This window comes from Platichthys flesus, chromosome 9 (assembly GCF_949316205.1).
Source record: "Platichthys flesus chromosome 9, fPlaFle2.1, whole genome shotgun sequence".
NCBI classification, from domain to species: Eukaryota; Metazoa; Chordata; class Actinopteri; order Pleuronectiformes; family Pleuronectidae; genus Platichthys; species Platichthys flesus.
The window spans coordinates 17194108-17219485 of NC_084953.1; the positions used below are offsets into that span (position 1 = coordinate 17194108).

At 40.0% G+C, this 25378-nt stretch overlaps 1 protein-coding gene across 1 annotated transcript in view; it reads left to right on the plus strand.

Annotated features, from left to right (window-relative positions):
- The first annotated feature begins 7449 nt into the window (after positions 1–7449).
- The window catches only part of polrmt (polymerase (RNA) mitochondrial (DNA directed)), a 42611-nt gene continuing 24682 nt past the window's right edge, over positions 7450–25378 (plus strand). Inside the window, exons 1-11 of the mRNA XM_062395958.1 lie at positions 7450–7621; positions 8858–8956; positions 9302–10134; positions 11304–11437; positions 16727–16913; positions 18730–18879; positions 20260–20427; positions 20899–21069; positions 22036–22275; positions 23520–24305; positions 24538–24660. Of these exons, the coding sequence (XP_062251942.1) occupies positions 7480–7621; positions 8858–8956; positions 9302–10134; positions 11304–11437; positions 16727–16913; positions 18730–18879; positions 20260–20427; positions 20899–21069; positions 22036–22275; positions 23520–24305; positions 24538–24660 (3033 nt within the window). The 5' untranslated portion in view covers positions 7450–7479. The remainder of the gene's footprint in view (positions 7622–8857; positions 8957–9301; positions 10135–11303; positions 11438–16726; positions 16914–18729; positions 18880–20259; positions 20428–20898; positions 21070–22035; positions 22276–23519; positions 24306–24537; positions 24661–25378) is intronic.

A 25378-nucleotide genomic window follows, 5' to 3' on the forward strand; every position in this document is an offset into this window, starting at 1 on the left:
GAAACACCTTCTCTGATCTTTGTCCTTTAATTTTGGGAGGGCAGGACGGAAATGAAGAACACCTTTTTTGTGACTTCCAACACTCTTGTCTGTTTTTTTACAGGCTGTGAAATGAGCCTGATTAGGACAAGGCATCAAGCTCAGCCCGAGGAGTTCAGATAGCAGTGGTGACTCTTTATTTAATGTTATAACTTTAAATATCGATGTAAAGCAAAAGAAGAATAAGACATATTCTATTCTCTCTGTTTGCACAATAGCTTTATTGCATTTTTGACATTTGGGAAACAACGCTGTTTTTGCTTTCTTGCAAAAAGTTACATATAACCACTCTCATATCTGCAAAATAAATAGACAATCAGTTATCCTAGGTTAGCATTACGAAAATCTTGTCCTCAATGTGACAGCTTCTACACATAATATTCTATAAATCAACAACCGCGTCTCCACTTCCTCCCACAATCCAGAAATGAAACGAAGATAGTCTGGATTTGAACGCTGCTATCTTGCGCATTTGGAGCCGGAGTCAGTACAGTATAGGGATCATGAGAAGGAGCCATAGTAGCAAGATCCTATTGACAAAAAACAATCACAACCCATCACGGCTCGGCTAGCTGTCGATCGTTATGTTTCAAATGACACTTGAATATATATCAGTGTGATAAGAACTACCGAAAATGACAGAAACCATCTTTGAGTCAAATAGATTTATCGGATGACTTTTTTAGTTTGAAGCATGTCCCATCCACTAACAAGGAGGAGACGGGTTTCATGGCCTATGCTGCAACCAGCCACCTGGGGGTGATCAAGACCCTTTGACCTCTTTTGGCCAGCTGTTATTTCATTATGTACATTCAATGCTGCAGAACATGAATATTGAATCTGCTTCCCATAAAGACAAGCTACTCCTTCAAATTTTTATCAAATTTAAAAAGCGTGATGAAAACTAACATGTACCTTATTTCTATATCGATGTTGATGCTTATCGAAATATAAAGGGAGATTGAAACAGTGACAGAAAGATTAAAGAGTCACACATTCTGAAATGATGCAGCCCAGTTAACGTTGTCCCTGCTGTACAAGTGTCCTTGCTTCAGTTATAGTTAACTCCCTGAGATCCCTTGATTTTCTTTTTATGAATTTGTGGAGTGGTACTATAAATTTCTCACATTACAATACAGCGATAAATAAAGGCTTTCTATTCTATTCTATTCTGCACAAGTGGTTCTGAGTTGAGTATGTGTTCAGAGACGGTGACAGTCACTTCACACTATTTTGCTAATTTACTTTCCCAGAGACTTGCTGTCCCCCTAACCCCTATTTAAACTTCACAACCCTCACAAACAACAAAAAAAATCTACTGGAGGGAATCCAGTAACCTCTTACTCCAACTCAGCTATGACCCCCAACTCCCCCGAGCCATTCCTGTCTACCTATGCTCTGGTTCCCGGTCCCAGCCAGGCTCTTCATCAAAGCAACTTTCAGCATAGATGTAAATGGGCCCTTCGTGAAAATCACAGTCTTTCACCCTCAATTAAACCACACTGCCGTGTCTGTTAACATCCGCGAGCTTTATGTGTTTTCCGGTTCTTTACTCATCTTTTCTCCCCTGTTTCTGTCAAACAGGGTAACAAAGAAAAGAAACAGGGAGTGTATCTGTGTCAAGGGGACTGGGTTGGGGGAGATGGTGGAGTCTTAAAAACATAGAGATGAAACAAATTATAAGTTCCCAACCACCAGCAAATGTCAGGGATCACCAGCAGATGGACATCAATTGTGTTGTTGGTGTCTGAGTCAGTTGCTGTGTGATAAACAAAACTTTAAATAGCTTTTTATTTACTAATCAGAAAGTTCTACGTATTTTTACTTAATAAATATATTTGAAGTGTACAAAGTTAACATCCATTAAAAGGTGCTTCTCCCCTTAATTCCCTCTGCAGATCGAGACAGATTATTGTGTTGCACATGCTTGATTATTAGATTAAACTTCCAGCTAAACGTCCCAACAGATTCCATATGTCAGTTATAAATTGTCCAACTCTTTTAACCATTTATTTTCCCACTGTTCTCAGAGCAGAATTCCCAATGCCCTAATGTCGGAAAGCCTTTGAATAAAGTTGTTGCTAATAATAATTGTAATAGCAATTAACGATTTATAAAATCTGAACATTGTGCTTTTTCGTGGCTGGTACAGTAAAGTTCACATTTTCAATAGTCTATCATAATGTGTAAGAGTGTATTCGTAGACCTATGCTTACCCTTACCGAATACATTTACGTTGTAGGTTGCAATTGTAAAAGTACACAACATATTGCGTATATACGCAATATGTATATATATTTATATAAATGTTGTATATTATGACATTTAAAAAACCATATGTGTAGTTTAAATGATGTTCTTTTCTACTCAGTAGTATATGTGGCCCTATTTCTCTTCTGCAAGATAAAATAAAAAGGAAACATGCAAACAAACAAAGATGAAGAGTATGAGAATCACAGGAAGTTCTAGTTGTACTTCTTTTGCTGAAATTCCCTGTAATTAAAATAATACAATCACTCTATGTGCTGCAGAACTCCTCAAAAATCAGAGTGGCCCCCCGAGGTCAACGGCAAAGCGCGGGCCTCGTGTGAACGTCAGATGGGGCAGCAGATTGCTTTGTCTTGTCCTGCAAGCAAATGTTTGGGCTCTGAGCTCAGTGCCAGAGCAGAAACAAGCATAATGTAATTCTTTGTTAAAAGTCTGAACGTGCACTGTCTCTGTGTTTTACAGTGAGCATCTTTGATCTGGACAACTACAGTAATGTGGATGATTTCAAGGTCATAACTCATGTTGAGGATTTAGTAAATGTCCAGTAAAACTAATCCTGATTATTATTGTTAAAATCATTTAGATTTACAAGTATGTAATCCACTGCATCATTTCTTGGATCAGACGCAGGTACAGGGAACTTTTGAAGCTGAGCTGAGTCGAGTTGAGTCGTGCTGTGTGGGTGTGCCCTGAGCTGAGAACTCCACTCTGTGAGCCAGGCACCCAAGAAGGATGTTCTCAAGTGGAGGAACCTAATCTTTCCCAGCAGGGATCCAAGCGGCTCTGTAAGTGTATGAATAGAGATAATATCTCTATAATGAGGCCTGTTTTGTACCATCAAAGTCTTCAAAAGAGTCTGAAACCTGACCTCCCTCCTAGCACTGACAATCCCTCAGTAATAGCTCCCTATTATTAATTGTTTTGCCTTCCCGCTAAGTCCATGTCTCTGTCTTTCTGTCCCCCGCTTTTAGTTGTGTTTTAGCAGCTCACCCTTGACCCAGTGCTTTTTACGTGCACTGACATTCTGCCAATTGGCAAATCACTGCTGGAAGGGTAATTGTTTTGCTTGTGTTTTAGATAAAACTGTTTCCAGATACATGACAATCTACTTTCTCTTGACTGTCGATGCTGAGAGTTACAACACTCGCATGTGGAAATTATCCCTTCGATTTTATTCATGGCCAGTAAATTCTTATAATTTCAGTGATTATGCAACTTGTGCTTTCAGTGGGTCCAGCACTATGTGTGTTGTTGGTTCAGAATCAACGCAGGTGTGCCCGATACCTTTTGAGCTGTGGTTGGCTGACAAACATCCGGAGGTGGTGAGAGGAACTGACCAGGCCACCGCAGCTCAGACGCGGCCCTTTGCATATCCTGCTTTGTGACCATTGTCTATTGTGAGTGGCTGCATGATAACTGGGTCATCTATCTGATGCTGTGGAGAGTTCTGAGGGAAGCAGTCTCCCAGTTCTTCACAGGATAACACGCAGAGATCCTATCGTCTGATAGTGTTTGATAAAATAGTAGAATGACACTCAGTAGAGGACACACCTCCAAGGACCATCAGCCTCCGTATGAAGCCGCATTTAAATTCACCAGATACATATTTTGATTTTGATTTGCACCAAATAGTACGCACTCATAAAAACTTTAATTTTTTCAAGATCTATGAATTATTCCCTGAGAATTGGGAAAATGTGGCTGTGATTAAACATTTGTACCCTGATAATCTGATCGATCAGTGGCCCATACACAGATGGATCTATATGGTGGTGTTGATGATGTGGGAAAAAACACTTTGAAAATCTTTACTTTTCTCATTCTTTCAAATAAAGAAGCACTTGCAGCCTCAGCTACAGTAACTTGTCTGAAACAGGATGACACAGCATCAACACAAGACTCTCACATTATTCTATTAAGATGTGCTTAGAAGAATAGCAGCATGACACATCTTTTGACATTTTACTGACTGAGTAATTGAAACCATCTTCAAATGCATGTGTGGGGAAACGCAGCAAGAGCTGTGTGAGTCACAGCATCCAGTAAAGGCCTATAATAGTAATGTAAACCTCAACATTCTGATCTATCCTTAATGGACAATAATGGACAGATAGGGCTTAATCTGATGACTCCTATTTTGATGTTTGTTTCTTTGCTTCGTGAGTTAACAGCAGACTTTACAAAATTGTAATGTTTGTTTCTAACTTTAAACCCAAACGTGTGATTAAAAAAGATATGTTTAATAAAGTTTCCAGATGTGACTTCTTTGACCCAGATGTCACATAATGTGGCGAAGCTCCTTGAGAAGCAACTTTTACCTCACAGGACGGGACAGGTCACTAATTCCATGTAATGGGTGCTCGCATGCACACACACACACACACACACACACACACACACAGAATAATTGACTTCCATTTATTGTGGACATAGTAATCTCTGTATTTGAGGGACAAGATTTGTGGACCAGAAGACTTCTGGTTTCCATTTCTAGATTGGTTTCCTTGAGTCCGTGTGGAGAGCAAAATAGGCAGAACACCTTGACCGAAATGCATCTATCAATTATTAAATTTGTCTGCATTCATATACAGATAGCTGTAAATAGAGATTAGCCGAAATGTCGTCTGAACCTAAAACACTATCAAATAATCAAATAATTACTGTGTTTTGTCTAGAAAGAACCAACAAAAGAAACGTTCTACTTTGCCCAGATAGCCACTGTCTACTGGAAGCCCTGAGATGTTGGCGGTTGCCCCCAGAGCTATGTCGTCAGCTGATAGTCGATGGGCTCTGAGATTGTAGACAGCTTCACCAAAACCTTATCCCACAACCGTGACCAATTCATGCCTAAAAATAACCGTAACCTAACCACAATTCAAATCTTACCCTTTAACCTAACCAGAAACTCTGAAATTAAGATTTTTCTCACAAGGACCAGACTTTGGTCCCTATGAGTTTTCCTGACAAGGATTGTTTATACTGGAAAAGGTCCTAAAGAGGTAACAAAATGAATGTGCACACATGAACACAGGCGCACACACACACACACACACACACATACACACCGAAGGCATTTTGCAACACCGGCATCTCACAGAGAAGTATCTCCATCAAGTTTCCTCGGCCAGGTGAAGCAGTTTCAAAAACAGCCCTCTCTCCAACTGTTAAACAAATAGGGAGCCCCTACAAAGGTGTGCAAAAGAATCCACATGATCAAAGTGTATGAGAATGGCAGCCTTGTCCTTGCCTGGCCATTATCAGGCCCCATGAATGCCTGTCTTCTCCTCTTTTGTCGGCCGGGGCATTGACAGTCACTCACCCGGCAATGACTGTCACACCAGTGCAAAGAGCCAGCCGCCGACAGGGGCCAACCACATCAAACGAGGCTGTCAAGGGGCCCTGCTTGTGAACCGTGGCAACAAACACCTCCTGATCCTCACCTACAGCTCAGCGGCAGACACCCACCGCTGTGCTCTCAGCAACTGCCTCCACTGAGAAAAGATGTACTGCCTGGACCTCATTTCCCTCCATAACCCCCCCCCTCTCTCTCTCTCTTTCCTCTCTGTCTGTCTGTCTCTCTCTCTCTCTCTGTCAAGTAGGGCTTGTGTTAACCTCCAGCATGCCGAGACACAAAGGGGGCTGCTAAAGTGTTTAAGAATGCTTTATGGTTGCATGACAAGGGGAGGCTGACACTGCCGGGGGGTCAAAAAAGTAACCAGGACGTGAATGAGATCAATTCAGTTTTACTAACGATTTGGAGCTGAGTCACACTTTATTTAAACTGTATGATGGTGGGACTTCAAACGTCGACAGAAGACCATCTTTTTGCACAGGCTGGAACAAGTGCGCCGGTGCAGGCAGCAGGCAGGCAGGTTGCATGTGTATACAAGCAGCTTCAGATTTCACAGCAAACGTTACCTCATATGTCCAGTTTTTACTCACAGATAATGACAGATTTAAATAAGAACACAATTACTACTGCGAATGCTGTCTTGAGATAATTTACACAATTGTATGGAAAGATGTGTTTTTTGGTGACAGGCTTGATGCATACAACTATTCTGCATTTCACTTAAATATCATTCATGCAGTTTAAGATGGACTAAATTATTAAAACTTTTCTTTTCTTCTCTTCTTTTCTTTCTTTCTTCCTCTTTTATGTAATTTATTCTTTAAGTCATGACGTTTTCTGTCTCAACTCCCAAAGTTGCATGAGCAAATGTTTGACCATTGAAAGAAGCATCTATTTATTCAAATAAAAATTAGACATTTATACATGTGAATGCACACAAATATGATGCAAAACAATAATTTCAGCGCAATCATTTACAGCTTTGTCTCCTGTTTGACCTCTAGTGCTATTAGGGTAAATGTGGTGAGACTGCCATCTGTAGGCCAAACATACTTCCCTATCCATTTCAAACGGATGTGATGTAAAAATGTCACTTATTTCTCAAGTAAATTAGAGAGGAAAGAAAACTGTTGCTCAGGAATATCGAGCAACTGCTTTTATGTTATTTAATAAAGACATAACATACATTAATAAATATACCATAATGCGGGTCATGATACAAATGTGCTGTTCTGGTATAGATCTCTTAGGGCCATGGTTAAGAACAATATCCAAGACACAGATTTTTTTCTCATTTTATTTTAAATTTCAAGAATTAAGTTCAAATCTCAAGAAGAAGGTTGAAATATTGAGAATAAAGTTTAACTAAATCAAATCATTTTTATTTTTATTTTTTTTACATTTGAGAGTCTAATCAAAATGTCGAGAATAAATTTGAAGATTTGCGTCAAACTTATATAAACCTATATATCAAACTAACTAATATTATTAGCAAATATGATTGCTTATACAAAAGTCTTGAGTGGATGATAGGTTTATTGTTGATATTTTTTATTTATTTTTGACCTTATTCTCGAGATGGCAAAAAGGAAAAACATCTTATTCCTCTTTTGTTTTCCTCATGTCTGACCCTAATACGCTTCCGTACTTTTTAAATACCTTAAACTTTCCACTTAAACCCAGCAACGTTTGCCTCACTCGATTTATCGGTGATCTCCTCACCAGGCCTGACGCGGCCAGTAGCTCGCCGCGCGATTGGCTTGGTCTTATCCAAAATGGCTGCCCACTGCTGAGGGAGAACGCGGTTATCCCATGTCAACATGTCAGTCCTCAGAGTCTGTGCCTTAGCTAAGAGTCTCAGTCGCCGCAGTTTGTTGGAGAAGTGCGCACTTCGCGGGTATTCGGTGGACTGTTGTCGGCTGTGTGCGTCATTGAGAAGCGGCGCAGTCAGACGAATCTCAGGTGAGGGGACGGATCCTCTGAGCAGTGCCTGAGTTAGTTCCAGGATGTCCGCGACTCGTGTGTTACATGTCAAAGTGTCTTCGTGTTAATTTAACCTCTGAATAGTCCGTGTCATGTTAGAACGAGCGGAACAAGGGAAGAGGAAGGGGAGATTATCTGTTGACGAGTCGAGCTGGAGGATGCTCGTGCTTGACCTCCACAGTTAAAGTGTCACTTATTGATGTATTCATATTCACAAAGTGCGAGTGAACTTCTCAGAGCTGTGCTGTAGTTGCATTTGTTCCCTGTAGTAACTTCAGACGATAATATACATAACTTCACTATAGTTGCGGCCTCTCGTGGGAGACTCCTGAGCTGAACAAGTTAGCCACACAGCTCCATGTCTGTTATGACCAGTATCTCAAAGATCGAACAACTGAAGTCAAACATGCATTATTATAATCATCACACCTGGACCAATGTAGCTCTCTTCTGGCCTGCTCACATTCCAACTCTGTCCAACCAGGTTCCATTTATCCTCAACTCGTCAGCAGCCACAGAGGTTTAGAGATCAATTTAATGTATGGATAAACAGGATTTCTCAGTCCTTATTACGTTATCTTTTATAATTATCTTATCATATGTGTACATCAATGTATTGATGTTTGGGCTGATGCGTTGTGCTTTTGATATCCTGTCATCTTCCATGTCCTACAAGGGGGACTTCATGGATTTCAGATTTTAACACCTACTCCCATATAAGGAAAGCATTTAAGCTTGTAAAGTGCTTTGAAATGCAAATTATTATTATTTTTATAATTATTATTATTATAATTGTTAATATTATTATCATTATTATTATTAGTTATTGCTCAGAATGTGATTTGTGAAGCTCAGGTCTACGAAAGGGTTGATGTCAGATCCCTTGCTCCTCCTCGTCCCTAAGCAGGACACTGAACCCCCACATGCTCCTTCTGTGCATGTTACATTTCTAAAAATTATTCCAATCTAGCCTTTAATTGCTTTTTAACAGCAAGCTATAAACAGAATACTCTTAGTATTTTTATCAGTTGTTGCATCATTACAATTAGAGATAATATAGTTATACAGTCTGCATTTGGAGTCTAAAGCCAAGCCTAAACATTTTAATCCTATTGTATTAGGTTAGGATTTAAAAGCATATGTATGCAGCGTGTTATTCAGAAATATATTTGTGAGCTCTACTTGTAAATGGCTGTTTAAATTTTTTTCTTTCAGAAACACCGCTCCAGCTTCAGCGAAGAAATGTGTCGTTTGTTATCCCAAAGAAAGAGGCTGCAAAAAAGCGTGTGTTGGAACAGTCTCAGCTGTTCGACGGTACACTGCCACATTTTTAACCATTAATATCAAGCTATGCTGAATGGTCTGAATGATTTTCTTTCTAAATGCTGGTTTTGTTTGTTATTTCTCCAATATGCTGTATGCTCTTACACTGTTGAGTCTTAAAGAACCTCGTATCGCAATTATTGTTTGAGACTTGAGCAGTTCACTTGTCTTTGGTGTTCCTCATTTGGTTTCCTAAATGTGCTAGACGTCTTTTGTTCTACCAGTATGTGAGATATTAATTATGTTGCACTGCTATCTGTATTTCAGTGCATTGCTCTGAAAACAGCGTCATGTCATTTACTCACATTAAATGTTTTCATTGTTTCTCCATCTCAGTGCTTGAGGCCAGGATCCAGCAACTCCGGACCGACATTGTTCTTGACATACAACATGCTGAGCTGCAAGTTGTTAAAGCTGGCTCCTCTGGAAGAGGGGCTTCATCAAGTTGGGGTCCAAAAAGCACGTCTAAGGAGAAGATTGCCATTCTTAACTCAGGAGCTAAAGGAACTTCTAAACCTCAGCAAAGCCGCTGGACTGAAAAGTTAGCTCTTGAGAAAAAAGAAAATCATAAAATACAGCAGAAAGTTAAGCAAACTGATAAGAGGAAACCAACAACCAAATCAAAAGGGAGCAAAAGCAGCTCCCAGATCCTACCAGGCACATCACATAAAACTATATCTGCCGCAGCTAAAAAGACCATACCTGCGATTCAGACAAACAGAGGATGCACAAAATTATCAGATAAAAGTCATGCTGCGGCTTATCCAAAAGCCGCTTCCACTGCATCCACAGCACATTATGTTTCTAAGGGGAAGTGGAAGGACTCTAAAATTCAGCATCATGGGGAAAAGGAACTAAATCCGACTGATAATGATGCTCAGAGCAAAGCTACGGAACTGGCTGAGGTGGAAAAGTTGGAGAGGAGGCTCAGTCAACAGGCGAACCAGTCGACGTCCTCTAGTGTTCCAGAGCGCCCACAGGTGGACAGTGAAGAGCGTGCATGTGGGGACATGCAGATGAGCATCCGCTCCTACCTGGAGGCTTGTGTGTTTGTGGGGGACATTGATAGAGCAAGCCATTTCCTGCTCAGTCAGCACAGAGTAATACGTCGACGGAAACTTATGAACACGGATATTTACAACATCCTGATGAGGGTGTGGGCTAAGAAGGTGAGTCCAAAAGTGTTTCAGAAAACTTAAACCGTTTTACATTTAATTTGAGGTTTTTATGTATTTTAGACAGAATAAGAGAGTTAAATCATTTGTAACTCAAATTTAATGCTTAATTGGAATAGCTCACAGAAAAATGAAATTCACTCATTATCCACTCACCAGTATGCAGATGGAGGGGTGGGTGATCATGCGGCTAGAAGAGCGAAGTAAAGTTACAATGTTATAATTCGAACCCAACCCGATATTTTGTTATTTGCCTCACTGTCACAATGTTAAGGGCTGGCAGACCCAAGTTTCCGGAGCGAGACAGATCCAAATAAAAAAAAAACAGAATTCATTGAATAAAATAAGGGGCAGGCCCAGTATGAAACAAACAGGCTAACTGCTCACAGTAAACAAGGCAGGAAATCGAAACAGACAGAGATAAAACAGAGGATTTGACAGAACTGAGGAGTTGAGCTACATACAAACTGAACTAATGACAAGCTAGAGACAGATGGCACAGGACAAACAGTTGAAACTAATCAAGTGCGGATGGCAAAAATCAAAAATGGAGTGAAACACATAAAGGGAGGAAGTAAATTGAACAGAAACCTGTGAGGGAGATCAGAACTACAAAATAAAACAGGAAACCTCGAACTAAAGCAGATCACTCACACTCATATCGGCTACCAAAATCCAGAGCTGTCTGCCTCTAGTTATTATACAGTAGTTTGACTATAAACCATATTTGACACTATAGACTATTGATATGCCAGTTTATTATCCCCAAGACCAAAAGAGGCTCCTTACATGAACCATCATTTCATAGCAGGACCAAAATAACATTAATGTCTCTGTTTGATTTAATATGCCAGTAACTAAAATAGAATCCATGATAATACAACTCGGAAACTGAAGCGGCTAAATGGAATTCCTTCTTCATTATTATTTATACCTATTCTTAAAAGCTGTATGGTCACACCGCTTCTAAACGTTAGGTTGTGTCTTAACATGGAGTGGAAGTGAAACCCTGAATTCTCTACATTATTTAGATTGTTACTGTGTCAAGCATTTGTTAGTGAGGTTTAAGGGAATGTATGACTTCATGGAAAATTGATGAAGTAAACATTGTATAAACTGAACTGAAGTTTAATGGCCCTTCTGTGTGTGTTCTGTATTTGTAGAGCTTATTACATCAGATCGGTCGCATATTTATTCTGTTAGAGGAGGCTGGTCTTAAGCCAAACCTGGGATCCTACTGTGCTGTCCTGGAGTGTATGGGCCGCAGTCCCAGCTGCACCCCAAAAGTCGTCACGAGGTACCAGCTCCAATACACCACACACACACACACGCAAGAATCCTGAAGAGCTGTCTTTTTGATAACTTGCATTTGACATGTAAAAAAACGTTTTGACAGTTTCTTTCGATATTTGACTAGAGGGGTGTAGAGAATATTTAAGTTTTCCAAAAAAGGGCAGGGCGGTGATACATAGACTCACCAGCAGGTGTCATGTTATTCTCACGGTTGCCTTTATTCTTCAACAACTTCTTGAACAGTGTTCATGGTTTTAGTAACTTACTATTTGTTCTGATTCATGATATACAATTCATGATATACTTTTCATGAATGACTGTATCTAAGACGATCACTGTTAATAATTTCTCTAATCCTAATACAAAAAGGGCACTCGGTAGAGTGTATTCTTCAGCCTAGGTCCAACAGTCAACTTATGAAACCACATTTAAATTCACTAGATCCATGTTTTTATTGCACACATAAATATCACTACTCTAAACACGCCTTTTTGTTAATCAAGATCTGTGAATTGTTCTCTGAAAAAAAACTACAAAATATTAAAAAACCCCATTTCTCAGAGTTAATGACAGTGAAAAACATCCCCCCCAACATTTAATATATTCTTTCCTGAACTATGCTGCTATGCTCATTCCACCAAGTTTTTGGTGGAATGTAAGTTTTGTGTAATTCTACTAAAAAACAAACGCAGGTGAAATCTTAATCTCTTTGGCAGAGGAAATAATAATGTGGTCAGTCATGGTAATATTAATTTACTATGGTGTGTTTATATGTGTTCTACTACTCTATCAGTCAAAATAACTTATACAGAAGCATCTCAGTTTTACAACCACAGACATGTCAAACCATTAATGGACCTAAGATGCAGCATGTACTTTATATCAGCTCTACAGTATTATCACTAGTGTGTGGGAGTATATCATATAAAGCCTTTCTTCTACATCATCCCTGATACATAAATTGCCATGCATACACCCTCATTATACCATTATATACAAGTTGACTTGAAATGTAAAAATAGCTTCATGATTGGAGTTTGTGGCTTTATTGTAGCATCTTTGGTGAATGTTTCTTTTTGGACTGCTTTCATCAAATGATCGGGACGTAGAAGCAGCATTATCTAAAAAGGCCCAAGTGAGATTTGTGTCACTAATCTTATTTATATAAATTTTCTCTTTGGATTGTTTCTTGAATTTTGTGTTTTTGCTTATTTGTGCCCTATTATTTCTTTCTCTCCCTTAGTTCGACGACTGTTGTAGCAAGAGACACAATGCTACTGAGAGTGGTTCGCTCTAATCACATTTTTAAAGCGCACCAGAAACATACTAACAATAAATTATCGTGTATTTAATTCAATTTTGCTCAAAAAATATTTTGCAAGGACGTCATTGACCACCACCAGCCCAGTCGTGGGTCTGCAGTAACTAGGTCATCCCGACATATAACTGTTAAGTAATATTAATTGTGTTGTTATGTCATTGAATGTGACACACAGATTTATCACATTACTTTTTAACTCACAGAACCCTTCTGGACACAGCTCACAGCCTCAGCACGACGACATGTGTCTCAGTTAGTTTGCCTGCTTGATGGCAGCCAATACAATCAGCTTGCGTGCTGCCCAGGCAGTGGCAGAGCACATATTAAATTTCTTTTTTTTCTTCGTAGGTGCCTGACATGGGTCTAGTCTTACTCTTAACAGGAAAAATAAAAAAAAGGGCACTGGGGTTGTTTTAAGGTGTAGCACCATGGATGTTGACTAAAAGACCATCCTGAACACTGCCTCTATGGTTTAAGCCACAAAATCTGTCGCAGTTGAAGACTTGCTGCACTCAGAGGGGGGGTTCCTCTCCAAAAATGGACTTGTGTCGTCTCACGATCCCAGAGTCCCTCATAGATGGGTCCGATTCAATCAAGCAGTCTCTGTTGATGCTGTTCAAATCTATTAATATCAATTGACTAAATTGTACATTATTTACCAGGTTTTTTTAATTAAGTGTTCATCAGTTACCTTCTGAACTTTTGGAAAAAAAATAAATTCATAGGTAAAATAAATTAATTGCATTAGCAACTTTAGCATGAATTGACCATTAGTTTTGGTCTTGATGGTGTTACAGCCCCATATGGAAAGGGAATGCAGATTTGTCCCTCAAGATTTGACCTTGATAAGCTTTACTCTTTGATGAAGACAACCTGTGAGTTTGAACACCAGCTATTTTCTAATCACACCAAGAAAAACAGTCCACTTAACATCAATCAGGACAAGACTACAGAAGCACACTTATTTTCCCCCTGGACGTCAGTGACATCACACTGCAGATGGTACAGTGGTCCAATAGAGGGGCAGGTGGCAGTAGGGTTGGCTTGTTGGTATCTGGTTGGTCCATTGATCTCTGTAAGCTGATGCTCATTTGACATTGCTGTTGTGCAGTGGTGCAGTCCTGCTCAGTCTCTGACCGAACGGCCTGTCTTTTCTCTCACCTTCCTCACTGTTGTCATCATCCCAGTCACTGTGTGTTTGTTGTCTGCCAGTTCTTTTATTTCTACCTTGTCTTTATGGCCTGACTGGTGTTCTATCTTGATATCCCTCTGGCCTCTGAAGTCGCCAGGAGCATCCTTGGCCTCAGTGTACCAATCCGCATCCTCTCTCATCTGTCTCTTTCTCCCTCACACACACACACACTTGCCCACACTGACCTACGCACACTCCCTTTAGGTTTTCCCTTCGTAAGAGCTCTGTCCTCTAGACTTCTCAGCTCCCTGGAGTGCAGCAGAGCAGTCACCAGGCTGATTATGCTCTATCTTTCAACTTCTCTGCCCGCTTTGTTCCTTTGGACCTCACTCCTATAGCACTCAGACTAATCCTCTCTTTGTTTGATTCTCTTTCATTTGCTCTGACTCAAGTTGCATGTCAGCATCACAGACATGAGTAAAAATATTGAGAAATGGCCCCCTCTGTGGCTTGCTTTAGGATAATTCCCACAATGCATACATATACACAGTAGGTGTATGTCTTTTATCCTTTTGTTGTGCTCATTCATTCATTTACAGATCTCTGCTCTCTCTTGATTTGATTATGCGTAAATTGCTAGGCCAGGGCTCCTGCAGATGGAAATTAGCATCATAAGGTGTACAGGTTGAAGCGCTCTCTTCCTCTCTGATAAATTTGATTTACTCACTTCTGACTCTTGGTCTAGCCAATGCAATTCTGTAGTGAACCTTTAGGGAGCGGCTCTCTTAGTCAGTGTGTGGCAGGGGCTTTAGACGTGTGTGCACGTGCCTGAGAAGTTTACACTGCTTACTGTGGTCAAAAGCCTGCTGGGTGACTTTCAATCATCAAATTTAACATTGTTTCATACACACTCATAATAATTATAAATGTTCTTACATTCTGCTGTCAGACATTGTATGTGTACAGTTTGTAGAACGTGACCTTTTTGTGTGCTCCCTCAAAAAATACTTGATAACAATAAGGCTAGATAACATTATAAACCAACATGCATGATAAGAAACTAATCACAAAAGACCAGGCTGAAAATAGTAATTAACTTTCCTTCTTTGGTGTCATGTATCACATTTTAGTAATGTAATAATAATTTCATTACAGTTCCCATTTTCATTTCTGGTTGCACATTGACGTTATCTGCAGTCCAGACATGGACACTGTGCTTTAATGCAGTTACTTTCCAATCTTTAGTCAAGAGTGTGGTCTTTCATTCTGAGAGCACCATTTCTTCATTTCATGTTGAGGTTTTGTAATTCTTTCCCTCAGGGCCCTGCCCTTGCTCTCAAACAGCCTCCTGCTCACATGCAAATTTGCACTACTCCTACTAAAAACTGTCATTCGTCACCTTCATACCTGACATTTCATTGGATGCGGTAGTTTTGACCGGATCATTAAACAAAAATCTCTCCGAAGTCTGAGAGCAGACGCTTTTCAAGTGCACAGAAGCAGCCTGAGCATGAGCAGAAGGACTGAAACTGAAACAATGGGCATTTAATATGCAGCAACATTATATCTGAGGGCAGACAAACACATTTGCACGTGACTGGCTATTTGAGAGAGAGCGGACTGGGTTTTGATGGAAAGTATTTAAGACCACACTCTTGAATAGAGATGGGAGAGAACCACACTTTCATATGCGCTCTCCAGGAGAGTTTGTTTAAATAAATATTTTACTGATGTCGTCAGTGGCCATTAGCCTCTGGATCAGACTCGTACTTAGATTTCAGATAAGCCTGTCGATGCAAATACTTGCATTGATATTCTGCAACTGTTGATCAGGGTAGGCGAGACATACCATTATCTGATTTAAGATGAATTAATCAGGCACCCAGAACATTTTATCATTTTCTTAACCCTATTACCACAGATCAGGTCAGAAGGTTGTGATCTTTTGATCTGAAGACTCAAAGTCTGTTCCATCATTACAATTTCCCACTGAAATGAAAATCTAGCTCTTGTGTCATCTGATGGGCCCCCATTCAGAATATTTGACTTGAAGAAGTATCTCAAACATAATGTAAAGTATCGTAATAACTTTCTGAAAGAGAGTTGGCTGTGTTATGTTTTCTAATCTGATGGACTGATAACTCAGTATAAGAATAAGACAATTACATTTCAAAACATATTAGTTGTTTAAGCCACAGTTATTAAACACTGTGCACATGTAATGAGAAAGACCAAGATATGGGATGTCTAGTCCGGCTGCTAAAAATTATTTTATGCTCTTGCGGTAGACATGTGGTGAACTTCCTGGTGCCATTTTTAATGGGTTATGGTAAATGATTGTCTAATTAATGAATACAGCTGCTTTCTCAACCTCTCGCCACAACAAGTTACAGCAGCAACATTGCTCACTGTATTGGCTTCTTATGAAACAAGCCATCTTATCTCTCTGTTGGCTTTATCTGCTTTGCTGTACCCAATGCAGGCATCACATAGCACAATACAGTTAGTGCACAAGTGTAAGGACCGGACACTTTATATAAAGATGGAAGACACATCTCGTCTTGATCCCTTTGTTCGAAAATTAAGCTTCCTACAATAAAAAAAATATAAACCTTTTTCTTTCTTTAACATATGTTTAGTTTGGTTCATGTCCCATCTGCCAACATGGAAGAGGTGAGGGTTTATGACCTATACTGCAGCCAGCCATCAGGGGGCAATAAATATGATATTGCTTTCCTTTTGGGGAGCTGGGAGATGTTCTTTCCATACAGTCTATGGTCAAGTGTAACACAATCAATGCCACTGTAATAATAAACTGATGTATGTCCCTGTATATCCAGGTGCCTGAAGCAGATGCAGCAGGACGGTCTGTCTGTGGATGATGTGTTCAGCCAGTGTATGTTTCGTCAAGATGAGAAAGACATGGTGCTGAAGGCCATACGCATTGTCCAGCCCGACTACCAACCGTGCCTCAAGCTGACGACAAATGAGGGCTATACATCATTGGTTCAGGACTTTTACACACAGGTACCAAAGGCCAGCTTTGTCCTAAAGTTATTTCTTAAAGTTAACATATGATAACTCATTTTAAATTTGTCACTGAATGATGGTACCACCAAGGTAGTAGTTTCACAAGTGATATTAAACGTTGTCTTAAAAAGTATTGGAATTAGGGGGGACCTGTTACATTTTTTTTAAAATAATTAGTAATTCTGTTTTCATTCATTTATAATCACCTGAACCTTTGGATTGTGTGTGTTTTTGTTATGTTCGAATCACCATTATTTTAAGACCAAGTGTTTGGTATGTTTTGCCAGCTGAAGCAGCAGAAAGCTGGGAAGGCTGTCAGACGGCTCCGGCGTGACTACGAAACATTTGATTGTCACCCCATCACAGCCAGACAGGCACTGGCCTATTTATAGTGGGCTAACTCTGCTTTCTAATGGCTCTTCTGCTTTCCTTGGCTCTCCTCCTCTCACCTCTCCTCACATTTTCCCATCTCTCTTCCGCTGCTGACTCTCACCTGATTCATTAACAGCTTTTTGTACAATCGCTGTAATTTTATTATTGTACCATCTTCACTTTGATTTTCATCTAAGTGACATATTTTGGGTTCTTTATTTGAGTGTTGGCCTGTATGATTGTAGCATCAGCAGGTCATGTATTTTTATCCTGTTTGTGAAAGTATGCTACTTACAGACCTTTGAAACAGGTCAGATGTTACTGATCCATCTGATTGTGTTTGCAGGACAAGATGATTTAATGATTGAAAGTTTGATCTACTTTCAACTTAGTCTGATCTCTCATTTGATCATTTTTTTATCTTGTATCTCAGTAATGCCTTCAGGAAAGGTCTTCATTTTGGTGCAAATTCCTTGGATGAACTGAGTGGATTTTGGTGGCTAAAGGTCAAAGGTTAAGGCCATCACTAAACACTTGCCTGGCCTTTTGTGATATCTCAAGATCGCCTTGAGGGAGTCACTTCAAATTTTGCTCAATTTAAAGATGAATTGATTATATTTTGGGGCAACGGTCAAGATCAGGCAACATTTTTGGCCTTTTGAATGCAAAATCTCAGGAGCAACAGAGAGCACAGGGCATGAAGCCAGGGACCCCAGGCATCGGAGCTGCTTGTTGGTACTTTCAAAAATGATCATGCCATCACATTTTTCAGTGGCTATCTACTGATTTCAGCCCTGTCTAGTGATAATGCGGGGTTGGTTTCTTTGTCCATTTAATGTTCAAAAGAGCTCTCTAGTGAGCAATTTATGTGCCACTGTACCTCTAGCTTTGCTCTGGCTGCTGAACCTGCTCTGTCTCCCAGAGTCCTAATTAACCATCTTTTGTATCTGCTTTCCATCAGCTAATAAATGATAGCACTGCATCTTCTCATGTGTATAACCCTTGTACAATGTTTGGATAACATCCAGTAGCTGGTGCCGTGGCTAGGTTACTTCAGAGAAGAACAGTCATTTAAAGCACATTTTATGTTTATACAAAGACATGTTGCCACAATGTTTTCAGGAATAATTTGAACCAATATGAAGTATCTCTGGGTTTTGATTGGGTTTGATTATGAAATTTGATGATTAATTTGAAATATCTTTATCTTTTTACTATTACATTTTGTTATTTTTGTTGTTTTTATATCTATCATTGATTTTTTCAGCTTAACACTTTGTTGACTAGTCTAAAAAGGCTCCCTTTAATACTTGCCATCAATTAGTTTACTAATTATCGATTACATACAGGATCTGCCAGTCCTATTGTATTAGGGAAATATCAGGACAATGTAAGAAGCCTTAATTTGTGTCTGATTCTCCTGTTTTTGTTTGTGTTTTAGAGAAAAGACCACCACTACCCCAAACTGGTCTTCACTCAGGACCAGCTCCTCAATGGTTTCAAACGTCAGCTCGATGTGGAGCAGGCCTGCACCGTCACCATCCCTTCAGTGGAGGCTGACAAGCCTGTCACTAAAAACATGGCCAAAATGGTAATCCGACTCACCTCTTGCTTCTCTTCGTCCATAAGTAATCAACTCAAAACAAGGTGTTACAATATGGAGAAAATGTAGCTGGCAGTCAACAGAACATATATACTGTACCTCTTACCATAAAGCGGCTGAAAATAGCCTATCCTCAAGAGAACCCATATTTAAATTGGCAGGATCCAGATTTGTATTTTTATCTGAGCCAAATTGAGCACAATCATAGATATCAATACCCTATGTGTTATTCCCTGGGAAATAGGTGGAAATCTCAAAAACACTCCCAATTTTGAATATCATAGAAATGGATCTGCCCCTTTTTCGGGTTTTACACCAGAGCTTTTTTGTAATCCTGCTGACAAAAACAACAACTAACAAATGGACAGGAGGGAAAACATCATGGTCGGGGTAATAATAGAGGGTTTGGCATTTAATCTTAAAGCTATATATAGCCTTGTTGTGCACGTACAACAATATCTTAAATATCAACATATTATTGTTTGGTGGATTCTCACACACTGTTTAGGGTAATAGTATTTCAATTGTGTTCTTTTGAAAAAATACAGCGTTTTCCACAAATGGTTTCTGTTGCTTTCTGTTCAATGGAAAACATTGCTCGATCTGTGCCAGAAGAACATCAGTTATCTTCCAGTTTTGTGCTGTAAATTTAGACTGCAAAAAAGCCTGCAGATTGTCTGCAAAGCCCAACGTGCTGGCACACATCGTAGATACAGGCTGTATCATCCTGGCAGTATTCTGCTTCATTTCAAGAAATTCAACTAATAAAAGACCATTTACAATGTGACGATTTATTCACATGTACCTAAATTTCCACATCCATGGGTTCCTACTTTTTTCCATCTCTGTTCTAAACTTTGAAAATATTTGCATTTTGGCCTGACTGGTTCAAAGAAGAAAGAACATATTCCCATTGTGACCTTTTTTTCTAAATCTGGCATTTACAGTCCAGCCTGGCTCGTCTGTCTCTGCAGATGGGCTTCGTAGGAAGCGAGCGGGCTGAGAGTCCCTGGTGGTCAGGAAGCATTTACAGACAGGCAGGGCAGCATAATAATGTATTGTAATGGGGGAGTCGCCCTCCATCAACAATCCTAGACTGCCTCTCTGCTTCTGTCAGACTGGAACTCTTAGAGTAAAACCCCTCAGCTGAAGACTGAACACAAACATAGTCATACATAGAACGTACATATGTCACAATACGTACATAGGTGATGGCCCTAGCTCCTGCTTAAAAATGTATGACTTTCCTATGATCATGCAGTATTGGATTTTAGCAGGACTGGACATTTTATGTGACACATTCTGAACCGTTCCTGCCATCACTCAAAGTCATTAGGTCGATGTCCCACATGTGTGTTGTGTTTTCAGAGGGCGCTGCTAGCCGAGCAGCGGGCTCAATGGCAGAAGAGCCTCCTTCAGGCCCTGAGGGAGACCAAGACGATCTTGGCCAGCACAAATACCAGGGACTACAGACTCAACCTTTATCCCCACCTCTGTCTGCTGGAGGATAGAGAGTATGTGGACATCATGATACAGGTAATGCAACACACCTAACCCAGCCTGCCGCTCAATGAAATGCCAGAACCTAAGGATTTAACCAAACATCGTCTGTGTTTGAGTCAAAGAGATTTGATTGACAGCAGCTTTGTTTTGTTTTTACGTCAAAAGAAGACCTCTGGTGATGTCACTGCTAAAACTCCTTTTTTTTCTTGACATTGCTTTTGTTTAACGACCAGTGTGTAGTACCACAAAACTCAAATCAAGTAACTGACACTGATGACAACACCTGGAAGAGCATTGCATTTTGTCTTTAGCAGCAAAAGGGAGCAAACCTTTGATCCAATACCTCTGCTTCCTGCATAAACATTCACAGGGCATGATGGGATTTGTGAAGTGACCATTCAGACTTTAATTAAAGAATTGCTTGTTCATTAAACTAAATCTTACAAAAGTAGCACCCTTTTGCTGATGTTTACACCTTTTCAACCATGTCCTGTTCTTTTCCAGAGTGTGGCCAACCTGCCTCCCAGTGGAGATTCGCTGAAGATTTTAGCTGGAGATCTGGGCAACAGGATCTATACAAAGTATTCTGTGCGACAGAAGCATCAAAATCAGATGGTGGAGAAGCTGAGCAAAATCTACTGCAGTTACACGGACTTGCTGGCCAAAGATACCAAGGTAGAGAAATTCTATGTTTCTTAAAGATGCTCCAGATGTATTTTTATTTTTATTGGTGCTTTTGTGTTGTATACTTCCTCACAGTGCTTCATAAGCATTAAATATATATTGAATTAATGCTTCTCTTCAGTCTGCGAAAAGGCTAATGTCATAAAGATTAAAAGTAGCAGGAGCTCATTATACTCCAGCAGCTAGATCTCAGTTAACGTGTTTTCTTCATGGAAGTTGCTTCACATTCCACCTATGTAGTTAAATGTATGCCTGTTATGTATTTTTTTTTTGTCCTTTGTTGTTATGACAAAAAACTTAAAGTTCATTAACATTTGTATTCATCCACTTTGAAAGTTAAACACTGTAAATGTTTGACAAAACTGCCTCTCACCTCTGCTCGGCCTTATTTAATGAGGCTTAAAGTTGTTGTACTGCAAGTAACTGACACTGTGTTGTTCACTTCTATAGTTCCTTACACATTCAGCTTTTACTTTGAACTGGTTCAGTAGAATAAGATTGTATTTAGTATGCTTTCTCCTGAACCAAATCATGTTTGTTATACTAGCTACATGCGTACCTTCCATTCTTCATTCCTGTGGGTTCTTTCACTACACCATCTAGTCAGTTATTGTAAAAATTCCAAGCACCTGTTTTGACTTAATTTAGGTTTTGATATTTTTTAAGCAAAAAGTCATTATTCTCATATGAGAATCTATTCTGCTTTTCTCTGTGTCTTATCTTTTAATAATGAAAGCAATGATTGGTTTTAATCTGGGCTTTTACAATATCCATTAAATATTGAAATTCCACCTACCTACTGTATTTAAAGACTTCATGGCTTATTTCAGTAAGACTTTCAGTGTCTTTGCATTGTGTAAGATATTAGGATTATCATACTCCATGGTGTCTTTTCATATGAGGAAAATATCTAAATCACAAAAAGACAAGAACCCACTTCTGATTTTCTCCCTCTAGGAGTATGACGTCCTTCCCAGGGAGCATTGGTGCAACCTGGAGATGGAGCTGACTTCAGGACCCATGTTGCAGGGGGGCGAGACAAGCTGGCCATACATAGTGACTCTGGAGCTGGGCACGTGCTTGGTGGATATGATGGTGAAGAACCTAAAAATTAATAGTGACATCCTGAACCCAGCCCAAGAAAGGAAGCGCATCCCCGTCCTCTACCACATGTACACCTTCCGCAGCATCCGACAGGTACATTCACTGAACTTGCTTCTCTGATATGTAGGGGCAGTCTGTTCTGCAACTTTGGAGTGAATAGTCTTTTCATCTGACATTTATTTGGAATTTTTTTTTAAGGTTTAGTCATCAGAATCTCCTGCAAACTACGACTGAGGATCTAAGTATTTGAAAGGATTACCTTTAAAATAAAATTATCAAAGCAGTTCATGATTAGGACCTTCCATTGGTCAAATTATAATTCTTGTGACATTTGAAAATTATACACACTTAATTAAAAGATTAACCATGTAAGGTATAAGTACAGTTGACATGTAATGAGGAAAGAAGCATAGCTGAGTAGAAATGAGGAAAATATCTGAAAACACTTGACCTTCCCCTTGACTGGAAGAGTGTCTGCCCCTCTAAAGCCTCGTCTATTTGAACAGCCTCCTATCCAATGTGAAGCTCCAAAGAGTGTGAATTATAAAACCATTTCATCCCTGCGTGACTTGGCAGGGGGAACATTTGAGTAAGATGAATAGGCTCCAGCCTAATCCCTTTTTTAGTGTCGCCTTAATTGGCTCACTGATTTATTGCCATGGGACCCTGCAGGAAGGTGAGGCAACCCTGTCAGTGAACAGAAGCAGAAAGAGAGCAAGGAGTGGAGTTTTTTGCACTGACGAAGGGAAATTCAGGAACAGAATTAAGTTCTTATGTATTTTTTCAATCCTCTGTCATTTCGCCTCGACTTTTTTTCCCTCTCCTCTGAGTTTTGCTCATCAGGGGAGCATCCTAATGATTTTATAGCACAGCATGACACGCTGACTCATGCAAGCAGTTGTGAGGTCTTTTCATTTTTCTTATAATGGTCTTAATGTCCAGTTGTACAGACTCCATGTTTATTGCATTATAGCAAAGACAGTAATCCTCTTATATCGAACTTAAAATGGTATCAGAAGGTCAGCATGTGGTTTTGAAGTTTCATGTTGCAGCTGAATACCCATCACCCTCTCCTTCCAAACATGAAAGAGAACCTGTGGTAGCATTCAAAAGGTGTTTAATATGTCCAGTCTGGGCTACAATTTAGATGAAACACACTATTCAAAACGTCAATAGGATTATTTTGTCTAAAATGTCTGCCAATAGATCCCTTTTATTTAAATCTTACAAGCTGGACCTTTAGACATTGAAGTGAAAATAAATGTCGTCGTGTTTATGAGCGATTTATTTTGAGTGGCTGTTCATTTGAGGTTTCTTATTTGATTTTTTTCCACCAGATCGGTTTCATCAAGCTCCACCCCATCCTATCTCAGATGCAACAGGAAGCCATGGAGACCAAGCTGACCTTTGACTCATACGTGATGCCTATGCTGTGCCCTCCTGTGCCCTGGACTTCTGTGAAGTTTGGAGCCTACCTGCTGACACCGGCTAAGCTGATGCGCACAGTGGACGGGGCCATCCAACACGAGGTGTTGCTGGAGAAATGCCAGAACCTCCACGCAGTCCTGGACTCTCTCAACCAGCTGGGCAGCTGTGCCTGGAGGATCAACAAACCTCTGTTGGATATAATTATCTCCATCTTCAACGACCGGGGAAATGATAAGCTAGACGTCCCTCCTCCACTATCTGAGGCCCCCAAATTACCCCACTTCAATCCTCAAGATCCCAATCACACAGCTTCTGAGAAGGCCCATATGAGGAGAGAGGTGATCATGGCCAAAAAGAAATACAGTGAGATGCACAGCCTGCGTATGGATGCCCTCTATAAACTCTCCATCGCAAACCACATGCGGGATGATATTTTCTGGTTCCCTCACAACATGGACTTCAGGGGTCGTACCTACCCCTGTCCTCCATACTTTAATCACCTAGGGAGTGACGTCACTCGGGCCATCCTTTTGTTTGCTGAGGGGAAGCCCCTCGGTCCCAAGGGCCTTGACTGGCTAAAGATTCACTTAGTCAATCTGACAGGGTTAAAGAAGAGGAGCTCGCTGCAGGGACGGCTTGAGTACGCCAACACAATCATGGAGGACATACTGGACTCTGCCGACAACCCTCTCAATGTCAGTTAAGCACAGTGAAGCGCACACACACACACACACACACACACACACACACACACTTCTTAAAGATATACAAAGACTTTGAAATATTCATGAAATTCATGAAATATTGAGATCATATTATATCCAAAATAAGGATATAAATATCTGTCAAAGCTTGTAGTAAAAATCCTTCTCCATCTGTGTACATGTGTGCAGGATAACACCAGGTGCTCTTGTTTGTCTCTCTCAGGGTAAGAAGTGGTGGATGAATGCGGATGAGCCTTGGCAGGCTCTGGCATGCTGCATGGAAATAGCCACGGCTATGAGATCTCCCGATCCAGCACAGTTCATCTCCAACTTTCCTGTTCATCAGGTAAAATGATTATTTATCTGTTTACAAAGATCAATAGGGATTTGAATGTCCCATCTCCTCCTACCAATGTGTCCTTTAATAAGACGTTTGATTGAAAACAGATGAAAAAAACAGAAATTATGCGAAAAGATTATTCTTTAAGATTTTTTATATCTTGCATTACCTGAGGCCAATTGCAGTGCTCTCTGCCGAGGACTCATCAAGATCCAAAAACCAAGACTCCCCGAGCCACGTGCAGCCATTTCATGTCTTCTGTCACAAGCCTGCAGCTGAGATCTTACAGACTAGACCACAGCCTGAGCCGTCATGTGCTGAGGTCTGGCATTTATGTGCCAGCCTTTAATGTAGACACCGAAGAAACAAACAAATCCTCTACAATAGACTCTATGTTGTGCAGCCTTATGGAGTTCAGTAATTTACACTCTTCTTAAAGTAATCTTTAGCATTTATAATTTTTTTTTAAGTAATTGAACACAACATCACAGAGCCATGTTAAATATCTGTGTCATAGTTTTGCTTTTATTTGGCACTTGTCGCTCCTTTATGTTCCTTTTATTAATTCACATTTCATAGAGACATTTATACTATAGTGATTTATAAAAAAAGATCATATAAAAAGCATCGCAACAAGACATACTGTGCATCACAGTACTGAGCAGTTCACACAGAAGTGAGTGTATTCAGTTTGGCTCAGGGAATTTATACATCTTCCTTCAAC